Source organism: Choloepus didactylus, chromosome 17 (assembly GCF_015220235.1).
Source record: "Choloepus didactylus isolate mChoDid1 chromosome 17, mChoDid1.pri, whole genome shotgun sequence".
Taxonomy (NCBI): Eukaryota; Metazoa; Chordata; class Mammalia; order Pilosa; family Megalonychidae; genus Choloepus; species Choloepus didactylus.
Window position 1 is genome coordinate 26,366,878 of NC_051323.1, and position 11,881 is coordinate 26,378,758.

General features: G+C 42.9%; 1 protein-coding gene across 1 annotated transcript in view; it reads left to right on the top strand.

The window, feature by feature from the left end:
* The window catches only part of SPRED2 (sprouty related EVH1 domain containing 2), a 122,405-nt gene extending 118,146 nt beyond the window's left edge, over positions 1–4,259 (top strand). Inside the window, exon 6 of the mRNA XM_037806845.1 lies at positions 960–4,259. Coding sequence (XP_037662773.1) covers positions 960–1,625 — 666 coding nt within the window. The 3' untranslated portion in view covers positions 1,626–4,259. The remainder of the gene's footprint in view (positions 1–959) is intronic.
* The last annotated feature ends 7,622 nt before the right edge of the window (positions 4,260–11,881 follow it).

Consider the following 11,881-nt stretch of genomic DNA (forward strand, 5'->3'; position numbering starts at 1 on the left):
CAATTCTCTGCTACCAGTGAGGTGCTCCGTGCAAGGCAGGCTTACATGCACTTATTCAATAAATATTTATTCATCACCTGCTGCTATGGACAAGGCACTTTGTAACCGATTTCAGGACTAACTGTAGAGATGACTCTTCTACCACAGGATCTGAACCTGGGTAGTCCACCTGTGTCCTCACAGCCGTGTCCCATCTTCGCAACTAGATGGCAGGGTGCTCTGAGCCAAACATTTCCTAATGTCCTCTTTAGCTTTTTCAAATGTGATTCACAGTGAGAAATGCGTTTTACATTGTGACCCAATACACACCTATGGTACACACCTAGATTATGAAGTTTCACAGAATAGTATTTTTCCTTATAATATGCAGTGCACTCCAGTATTTTAGTCAATTTCATTTTTTTCCTTTAATGCAATTTTATTGAGATATGTTCACACACCATACAGTCCATCCAAAGTATACCATCAGTGGCTCACAGTGTCATCACATAGTTGTGCAATCATCACCACAATCAACAATTTCATTTTTAAAGAAGAAACCAGTCCTACAAAAGAGACTGTGCTGCACAAGAGCAGGTGACACTCATCATAAGCTGTTGGATGTGTGCGTGTTCTGAGGAAGCAGGTTGTGTTCTACCTCTTGATCTGGGTGTGTTCAGCTTGTGAAAATCATCAAGTCAAGCTGTCCTCTTATGATATGTGCACATTTCTATGTCAATTAAAGGGGGGGGGGTGCTGGTCTTGACCCAACTGCGTTGATTTCCTAATACAGTAATGGATTGAGCCTCACAATTTTGAAATACATCTTTGACCTACAAATGTTAAGTAATTCTAAGATGGATAAATTTCTTCAAGGAATACCTTTGTCAAGGTGAAAGGCGCATTCCAGTCTTGGAGAATCAGGGAGGGAGTGGGTGTGTTTTCGGTCCCTGTTTAATGACTCCTTTTTCCTGGGGCAGCCCATGCCAAGGCCCTACCGCCAGGTGAGCTTCCCGGACGACGACGAGGAGATCGTGCGCATCAACCCCAGGGAGAAGATCTGGATGACGGGTTATGAGGATTACCGGCACGCGCCCGTGCGGGGCAAGTACCTCGACCCCTCGGAGGACGCTGACTCGTACGTGCGCTTCGCCAAGGGCGAGGTTCCCAAGCACGACTACAACTACCCCTACCTGGACTCCTCCGACTTTGGCCTCGGCGAGGACCCCAAAGGCCGCGGGGGCAGCGTGATCAAGACTCAGCCCTCCCGGGGCAAGTCCCGGCGGCGGAAGGAGGACGGAGAGCGCTCGCGGTGCGTCTATTGCAGGGACATGTTCAACCACGAGGAAAACCGGAGGGGCCACTGTCAGGACGCCCCCGACTCCGTGAGAACTTGCATCCGTCGCGTGAGCTGTATGTGGTGTGCGGACAGCATGCTCTATCACTGTATGTCGGACCCCGAGGGAGACTATACAGACCCCTGCTCGTGCGATACCAGCGACGAGAAGTTTTGCCTCCGGTGGATGGCGCTTATCGCCTTGTCTTTCTTGGCCCCCTGTATGTGCTGTTACCTGCCGCTTCGGGCCTGCTACCACTGCGGCGTGATGTGCAGGTGCTGTGGAGGAAAGCACAAAGCGGCCGTGTGACTCAGTTTCCCTTCCTTCCTCCTCACCCATAACCACAAGGGAACTTGTCTCTTACCTTCTCTAGCCTTCACCCCTGCTCCCTTTCACTCAAAGGAGCAAGGAAAGCAAGAAGCCTCCCAGCTCCCTGGTAGCTTGAGGCACCGTTCCAGCCTGGGGAAGCTGCGTGGTGGACTCTCCACTCCACCCCAGTCATCCACGTGCATCAACCACACACACACACACACTCACACACACAGTGTTCTAAGGAAAGGAACCTTTGGCATAGACTTTTGTGTATTAATAACAATCTGTAATCAAGCTAAATGTCTTATACATGTGTTTATTTCCGTCTTTCTTCCCTGCCTCTTCTAGTTCAAAGGAGTCTGCAGTCAGAACTGCTAAGTTTGGGTGGGTTTTTGTAGTTGAGTTTTCAAAGAGCATTCACAAGACTCTTTCTCTTGGTTCAGCTTGCCTGTTCCTACCAAGCATCAGTTCCTGCAGAAATGTAATGTCAGAATGATGAAACCCTACCGGAAGTATTTTAACCTGCAGTCAGTTATTATGTATAGTAGGTGAGCTAGTTAACAAATTTGTACCACAAAACAATATCGCTTTAACTTTTCTAAAGCCAAATTTTCCGTGTAAGCTGCAGTTTTTGTCTTCAGACCATCATTTTCTGCCCCTCGGAAATTCTGTCAGAATTATTCAGTGACGCAAAATATTCACCTGGAAAATGACTGAGAATAGAGCCTTAACTTTAGATTAACTGGTGAGAATCAGGAAAATTCCTTAAACTGCATTGTATCCTCTTGGACCAGATATAGAAAGGGGATTTAAGTTTTCTTTGAGCCTCCCTAATTACCCCTAAAATGGAACTTTTAAATTGTTTTGCCACCACTTCAAAAAATGTCACATTAGGATAAAACACTAATGAAGTAAGAAATTTTGCTCATTGTTTTGCAAGCCTAAAAGTCCATGCAAACAAAAACCAGTGTTCTGCAAATAGGTTCCACCTGAGAAACACTAAGTTGTGGCAAATAAAACTATAGAGGCACCCCCACCCCACAACCATGTCTATTTTATATTAAGGGGGAGGAATGTAGTTTTAATTGTCATAAACCTGAAGAAATGGTGGGTTGCATTCTATTTGTGGCTCTTTGGGTTTTATTTTTTATTCAATTTCACATCACCAAATCTTTCATACTTAGGGAAAAACAAGGCCATATGTAAAAACCCTTCCAAATGCCTAAGTGTCTTTCTGCCGCAACTTCAAACCCAGATTTGCCACATCGGGTGCACAGATGGTTAGGTCAGCCAACTAACTCTACCTGTTGCCTTGCCATGTAGGAGGCTTCTCATTAGCTGGAAAGAATATTTTTCTAATGTACTGCAAAGAATAGCCAAATCTTACTGAAGAAACGAGAAATGAAGAGTGAGTTACCTGTACCTGGCTTAGAACAATCAGAGCCTTGTGGAGCCCGCAGGCGCAGGCTTGCCGGTGCTGGCTGCTCTTCCTGCCATGATCTTTGTAGTAATTGCCAGCTGAGGACATGGCCTGGCCCCCCCTGTCCTCCCTGCCCCAATCCCTTCTTTATTGCACACAGGCCATCCCTCTTCAAGGAAAGGGACTTTTTTCTAGTCTGCCAATCATATTGGGAAAGTGCTAGCCACGCTCACCATTGAGAGAATGTTTTCCCTCATCTGAGAGCCCGTGACAGTTCTTTGGTCAGATCATCAGTGTAAATACCCAGTGTGCTTATGAGTTAGTTGGCAGACGTTTTCTTTTGTTGGCGTTACTGGTTTGAGCCTTCTGGTTTGGAAACGGAGCAGAGAGCCATCAATCTGGATTGATAGAACAAAAAAGAACCTCTTCTGTGTCTGGAAAACATCTGGTAGACAACATTCAGCCAGCCTCCAAAAGTTGTTGAGAAACCATCTCCACCCACCCCCATCCCTCCCTGAGATATCTCCTCAGGTTCTTACTTAAGGTCTCCTCTCTATAAAGCACAACACTAATGTATGTTTTGTTAGATCTCAGTTCAAGTGCCCCTATTTATTTCAATAAGAATATACATTTCCAAGCCACATTTTGTCATCTTTATTTAGTCATTCTTTGTTTCTATCTTCCTTTATCCCTTGCCCTTTTCCACCCCTTTTAAGAGTTATGCTAGTGAATCTTAGTCCACGTATACTTTTTCGTTTGTGAAGCAAGCGGTTAAGGGCACAAGGACAGACATGGGGACATTCATGTAAATACATCTTTAATCGCCACACTGCAGCTGAACAGTGTGTAGTATTTTCCCAGTCAGCTTTACCATACTGACGTCAATCATTTGAGAGAAATTATTCAGATTTTATTTTTGTATCTGTGGTAACAAAATATTAACCAAAAGATTTTTGTTTGGAAGCTTCCCCCTAACCCCAAGCTATTTGCTCACATTAACAAATTAAAGTGCCTGAAGCATAATTCATTCTTTACCTGTATACTAAAAACCATGTTGTATTGATTTTTTTATAATAAGCATTTTTACCTCTGTGTAAAAATTATATATACAAGTGTATGATGTACATTTTAGTTCTTAACTCTTTTTTATGGTTTCTAATATGTATGACCAATGTAGCCATTGCTTTAAACTGTACCATGTAAATATAAACACATCCTATCAGATCACTGTCTTTGGGATGTTTGACTGGAGATGGGTGGTGGTTGAGCTTCAGTTCTTGCAAAGAACTTAAAAAGGAAGGAGTTTCTTTTGTACAGGGACATATGTGTAGAATGGTCTGTTTTTGTTGGGCCCTTCCCGCCTGTAGTTTTGTCATAGTCCCGAGGGGAGACTGCAGCTCCTTGGGCTCAGATGCCTCAAGCGAAAGGAATGCTGTAATTCGCAGCCTGGGGAACACCCCCTCTTGCTAGGCCTGGCTTCCCCCACGTGTGCTCCTCGGAGAGAACAGCTGTACTTCCTCTGAGTTGTTTTCCACCAATTCCTGCTGGACCTCAGGCGTGCTAGTACGTGTGTGCGTGCACGTGTGTATAGAATTCGGAAGACAATTTCTCACAGAAAACAATTGTTAAAACAGCAAGACCCTTGGTGTCCTCAGAGCATCTATTTCAGTAAAATTTGGCCCACTTTTCCTCCCAAATAGGCTCTTTGGATACTCAAAAGTTATTGACAGTCCCCTGGAGGAAATAAAGTTTGGGGCCTTTTAAGGGGCACAGAGTAAAGTTTCAGCTCCTATTCTAGAGAGGTGGGTAGGTCCCTAAAAAGAAATGTGTGGAGGGTCCCCTCCATCTTAGTTATAACTTGTCCAGAAAGGGGTGACTTCCAAACCACTGGCCAAGGTGAAAAGCAAGGGGAGATGCCGGAAGTTAGAAAGTGAGAGAACGTGAAGGGCACCTCAGGAAGGTGACAAGGTCCTGCAGGCCCCTTCCGTTTTCCCTGCCTTACAGCTGAGGAACTAAAGCTTAGGGAAGGCAGGTAATTAGCAGAACGCGCAGCCACCTGAGGCAAGCACAGGGCCAGAATGAAACCAGGCCCCTGCCGGCCACCGTCTCTCCTCCCTCCTCCCGGCTCCTCAGGCTTGAAAAGCAAAGTGCCTCAGGAAAGCAGGTGCCGGTGCTGTCTGTCCATCCTGCTCCCACGCCCCCTCAGGCCAGCTCAGGAGCAGCTTATGTGTCCTTAGTGCTCTGGGTGCCAGGCCAGGAACTGAGCATCCAACATACATCAGGGTAGAGGAGACATTTCCACTTTACAGATGAGAAAGAAGGTGGAGAGAAACTGCCGAAGTCATTCAAGGTCGCTGGAGAGGGTCGTCTGTCCCCAGCCATCAGCTCTTGGGTGAGCGTCTTCACCTTTCTGAACCCAAGAATCCTCATGTGGAACAAGTGGGAATAATCCCTACTGCCCTCACCAAGTCACGACGGTTAAATGAAATGCTGTTGTTACGGAGCAGTACTCAGGAGGGGTTCCATAAATGCTAGTACTTCCCCAGTTCCTCCCTTGTTCAGGGATCCTGAGCATACATCAAGGACCAGAGACGACAACCTGTTTGGAAACACAGGAGGCCGAAGCACGTGTGGATGATGGGTGAGTCCTTAGACCTACAACTTCTGTGTTTCTCCCGTTTTTCTTACCTCTGCAATTCTAAGTGTGGTTTTGGTTCCTCGCGGGCCTTCCCGGGACAGGCTGGCAGCCCAGGTAGTGGCTACAGGAGAATCCAGGGCTGGCTGGATTCCTTGGGAGCAAACCAATGCAACTTGGGACAGGTCTGTGTTCTGTGTTAGAACAGACCTGCCAGGAGGGCTGGGTCGCCCCGCGGCACATGTCCAGGCTCAGAGCCGGTCCCGCTTCCAGGGTTTTGGGGGTCGCCTCCTGGGGGTCAGTCCGTCATCTCCTAGGCTTCAGTTGCACCCACCTCCCACAATGGTTTACCCCCCCAACCCCCACCCCAGAAATCAGGACATTGTCCCAGAGAGAAAAAGCGTGGCTGGAAGAGTTTTCTGCAGTGACTCGCAGGGCAGTTTGTTCTATCGTGGCTTTAGAGCAGGCCGTGGGTGCAGGGCCTTCGTGTGAACGAGGTCCAGAGCTGGTGAACTGTGCCTGCCGCTTGCAGGGGCTCTCATTACAGGCCTGTTTGGCTTTCTGAATTGTGGGGTGAGACCGTGTGTGGCTGGAGGCTAGAAATATGGCTTTTTGGTTGGTTGGTTTGGCCCGGACCAGATGCGGAGATGGAGGGGAGCCCACCCTGGTGACTTGTTACCTGACCAGGTACCACTGTGACTGCAGGGCAGGGCTGTCTCAGCTGGAGCAGCCACGAGAGCTGGGGGTTCCCCAGAGGCAAGCTCACTGCCTGCAGGAGGAAAAACATTAATTAGTAGGTGACAGTCATACCTCCTGCCCTGTTCCTCTCTTATGTTGTGTCTTCCCTCATTGTTTTTTTTTTTCCTCCCCCCAAAAAAAATTGGGGGGAGGGAGTGTTTTTTCTGATTACAGAAGTAATAACATAGTCATTGTAATAATGTCAGACACTGCATTCTGTCCCATCAAAGGTAACCACTGTGTGTCCTTCTGGACTTTTCTGTGCATTTATTCATAGATATGTGTTATCTCCTTATGTGCACACATGTGTTTTTCTCTTTGGAGATGAACTGAAATAGAGTCATATGTGCTACCTACATTACTCTGATACATGATTTTGTTTTTACTTGAAAATATATCCTGGACATCCTTGCGTGTTAATACATACAGATTTACCTTCTTAGCAGCTTCATAGTGTTTCATAATGTGGTTATGCTATAATTTACTAATCCAAACCTCTGTGGGAATAGCAACATTTTTTGAATACTTACCACCCAGGTGACATTGATTTACAGTCACTATCTCATTTAGTCCCCACAACTACCCTATAAGGGAAATAGAATCATCACCATTCCCATTTGGTAGAAGAAGAAACTTTGATTCAAAGAATAGAATCTTCCCAGGATCTGGCCCTCTATATGGGCTGCCCCAGCCGGTCCCTGGCATTTTACAAATGGATGTGTGACACCCATAACCAGGGTGAAGCTGCTAGAATGATTGGAAAGTTGAGTTGATGGATTTCATATGAAAAACCATAATTTTTTTCTCTAATTAGAGAAAGGCACAATGTGGTCCAACCATTTGGTTAAACCGGTGCATATTTCATCAATTCCTAAACTTTTCCAGTGAATTAACACAAATTCCTGAGTCTTCTCTCATTTAGGGTCAAGACTGTCCCATAAATGTCCAAAATTTAAAATCAAGACAGCAGTGAGTTCAGCATCTTTAGTCCTCTCAAAGAATATGAGCTCACTAGAAGGGTGGTTTGGTTTCTGATGAGCATCCACGGTCTTTGTCAGTTTTGCCATACAAATTTCAACTTCTCTCTGAGAACACCAGTACCAGGCAAAACTGATACTGACAAGGCAGCTTCCTTTTTCAGTGCCCTTTGCCTCCAATCCCATAAACCTCTTTTAAAGCTCAACATCTTCCACTCCTACTCCAAAACCCTATGGGAGAGAAGGCAAATATGTCAGTCATTTGCACTTTAGGGTGAATTTGCTACCCTGTTATCTTCTTGGGAGCATTTGTATTTTAAATCTTACATCAATGGAATAAAATGTAGTGGTCCCTTTTTGTCTAATTCTTACTCTGTTAACCCTGCTTGATGTGTTGGAGTGGATGATTTCCAAGATGATTTCTACCCATGAGCTCTCATATTCAAAGTTAGAAGAACAAATGAAAGGGAGGCTGGAGGGCAAGAAAATTTAGGGTAAGGATATGGCACTGCAACTGAATCACATGGGTTGGTGGCCTAGTTTCCTGGCAGCCACAGCAGAAAAGAAAAGACAATGGGTTATACCCTTCTACACATCTAATAAAATAAAGCCTGTGAGTTCATCAGGAAAGACATTTTCCTAGCAAAGGTTTTCTTTATCCCACAGTGAATATAACTTCTCTCTCCAGTGTTTTATGGTTAAAGAAATTCAGATAATACCAAAAACTTATAAGGAAGAAAATCAAATCAGCTGACATTCCCCTACTAAGAGATAATCACAATCTGCAACCATATTATTTTTTTCAAGAATAGTATTTCACCTTTGCTTTTAAATTTTGTGACCATATTCACAACAGTTGTTTATGTTTTCTTTTCTGTTTACTGAGTTGCAGTGCTCACCACTAGTTTTCTCCAGCATTTCCAACCTGGAGTTCTTGGATAATTGGAGTAGATCCTCAGATGGTTTTCCCAGGGAGAGTATAGAAGTGAATTTCTTTTCTGAATTGTTGCATAACCCAGAATGTCTTATGTTGCCTACATATATGCCCAACAACTTGGCCAAATCTAAAATTCTTAACCAACAACCTCTTCCCCTCCAAGTGCTATGTATATGACCATTTTATTCTGGCATTTACTGTTGTGAAAAAGATCAGTGTTAGTCCTGCCCAATTTATATATATATATATGTATGTATATGTATATTTTATTGTGAACTCTAACATATATACATAACAGTGATAACTTTCAAAGTATGATTTCACAAGTAGAGGACAAATGTCAAAGAATGTCATGGGTCACAGTTCTACAACTTCAGCCATTTCCATTATTGTAAAATATAACATACATATAGAAAGGTGTCATCTCTTGATGTACAGCTCAACAAGCAGTCATATAGGTAATTTCAAAAATTATGGGTTATAGTTCCACAGTTTAAGGTTTTTTTTTTATGCAATATAAGGTATGTACAGAAAGGTGAAGACCTTAAAGGCACAATTCAATGAACAGGTATAGAGCAAATCCCAAGGATGCTATAGGCTACAGTTCAACCATGTCATTTATCTCCTTCCAGCCATTCCAACACCCCAGCATCCAAAAATATATTTATAATTATATAAAGTTCCAGTATTCATAGACCTTTGTTAAATCTTATCTTGTTTGTTGCTACCCTTTCCTCTTGCTTAATCTCTTTCTCTATCTTCAGAGGTGTCTAGGCAGTGAGCACCCTAACTTGTTCATATAGAAAGGGGGTGTCGACAGTATGGGGAGGAGGCTGCATCTGATTGTTGTTCTTAAAGAGGCTGTTCCCTCAGTTTTAGGACTTGTCTGATATAGGAACACTCTGGTGGATTTAAGTTTCTGAGAGGTAAAACTTAGTGAGTAAATCTTTTATAGATTCTCAAGGAGGAACCTAGGTATTCGGAGACTACTTTTGGTAAGGGTATGGCATACTGTGGCCGTTTGGGATGTCTAGCTGGAGCTTGCATAAGAGAAACCTCCAGGATAGCCTCTCTATTTGGGATTTCTCTGCCTCTGTGACCTCAGCTTGTTACCTTTCTTTTGTTCCTCCTTTTGGTCAAGTAGACATTTTCAATCCCTTGCTGCCAGGGCCAGCATTTAGCTTGAACTTGAAAGAACGACTGACTGACTGCTTATGTCATTATGGTTACTCAGACAGGAGTATTTGGTAGACATTTTCTCAAAAAAAGAGTCAAGTGAGCCTGTTACTCCAAGGAAGACAACTGACAGTATTTGTTGCCAGTGATTAAATTTGAGCATTCAGTTGAGCAGCTGCAAGAAGGAATGAAGCTGTGGGACATGCAACTAGGTGAATGGATCTTGAGGACAGCATTTTGAGTGAAGTATGCTAGAAACGAAAAGACAAACATTATAACACCTCACTAATACAGATTAACTATAATGTGTAAACTCTGAGAATTGAATCAGAGCACAGATTATCAGGGGAACACTTATTGTAATGGTCCCTAGACTGTAAGCTCTTATAGCAGTCACATCTGTTCCTGAGTCGTAATGGTTATCTCCAAATGCTGAGATGCTGAGCTCTTTGTGTATAACCTGGTCGGTCTCTGGAACTCTGGGTATCTGTGTGATACCTGAAACTTAGAGCCAGAGCTGGACAGCTATGAATGTCAGTATTACTTCATAAAGCAACTGTTAAAAGAAAAAAAAAAAAAAAAAAGCTGCGAAAGAGTTCAGAATTAATTAGAGATATGAATGAAGCTGATCTGTTAGGACTAACACAAATCAGGTCAAAGGGTAAAGGATGATATTGACTCTGTTTTAAAACTTCAGCTTCTGTGTGAGAACAAAGGAAGAGATGTTTATTTGATGGAAAATCCATATTTTCTGTAGCTCCCTAAATAATTTAACTTATACGGTCAGTTTATTCAAAAACCATAATTACATGGAACTTTGAATAGGGAGTGAGATCTGGTAGGTTTGTACAGGTTAGTGTGAAACCCTGATACATCCCAAAGTAATTTGGGCAGAGAATAAAAATGTATTTGCAAAGCCCCCCTGAGTGACTAGTGAAAAATGCAGAAATATTAAACTTCCCCATCTGGGAAATTACTGATATTCTTGCAAGCACTGGGGACTACCAATTTAGAAGGCTGAGCCCTCTATCCTAGGGCTTGCCCTTATGAAACTTGTTACTGCAAAAGAGAGGCTAAGCCTGCTTAAAATTGTGCCCAAGAGTCTCCCCCCAGAGAACCTCTTTTGTTGCTCAGATGTGTACTCCCTCTAAGCCCTTTCAGGAGGTGAACTCACTGCCCTCCCCCCTACATGGGTCATGACTCCCAGGGGTGTAAGTCTCCCTGGCAACGTGGGACATGACTCCCAGGGATGAGCCTGGACCTGGCATCATGGGATTAAGAAAGCCTTCTTAACCAAAAAGGAGAAGTGAAATGGAACAAAATAAAGTTTCAGTGGCTGAGAGATTCCAAATGGAGTCGAGAGGTCACTCTGGACGGCATTCTTATGCACTGTATAGATACCTCTTTTTAGTTTTTAGTGTATTGGAATAGCTAGAAGGAAATACCTGAAACTGTTGAACTGCAACCCAGTAGCTTTGATTCTTGAAAATGATTGTGTAACTATACTATGTAGCTTACATGGTGTGACTCTGTGATTGTGAAAACCTTGTGGCTTACACTCCCTTTATCCAGTGTATGGACAGATAAGTAGAAAAATGGGGACAAAAACTAAATGAAAAATAGGGTGGGATGGGGGAATGGAATGCTTTGGGTGTTCTTTATACTTTGATTTTTATTCTTATTTTAATTTTTTTTGGAGTAAGGAAAATGTTCAAAAATTGATTGTGGTGAGGAATGCGCAACTATATGACGGTATGTGAACAGTTGATTGTACACCATGCATGATTGTATAGTATGTCAATATATCTCAGTAAGACTGAATTTTTTAAAAAAATTTGAGCATTCAAGCAAAAATTGGAATTTTGTAAAACTTGTATCTACTACTGTTAACTTGATAGCTTCTCAGTAGTTAAAAGAGTTTTCTCATGAAATTGGTGATAATATTAAGAAAGGTGATGTTTTTATATTATATAATGAAAATAAAATGGATGAACATCCAGAAGCATAATTCATTGAACCAGTTGTTTCCAAAGGACCAATGCCTGATATTATAGAGTCAAGCATGGGTAAAATATCCACTCAAAGTTCAAGAAGACCAGTGAATTTTGATGTATGATTTCAGGCTCTGCATTGCAGGTAACCTTTAAAAGACTACCACTTGTGAGTTTTGGCATAGTGTCAAATAAAACTGTTTCCAATTATCAAAAATGCTGTTACAAATTCTCTTCCCTTTTCCAACAACATCTATGTGAGGCCAGATTTTCTTCATTCTCATAAGAGAATCCAGCTGTCTTCTTATTCAGCCAGATATCAAAAAGATTTGTAAAAAATATGAAATAGTGACTCTCTTCTCACTAAAATATTTTTATT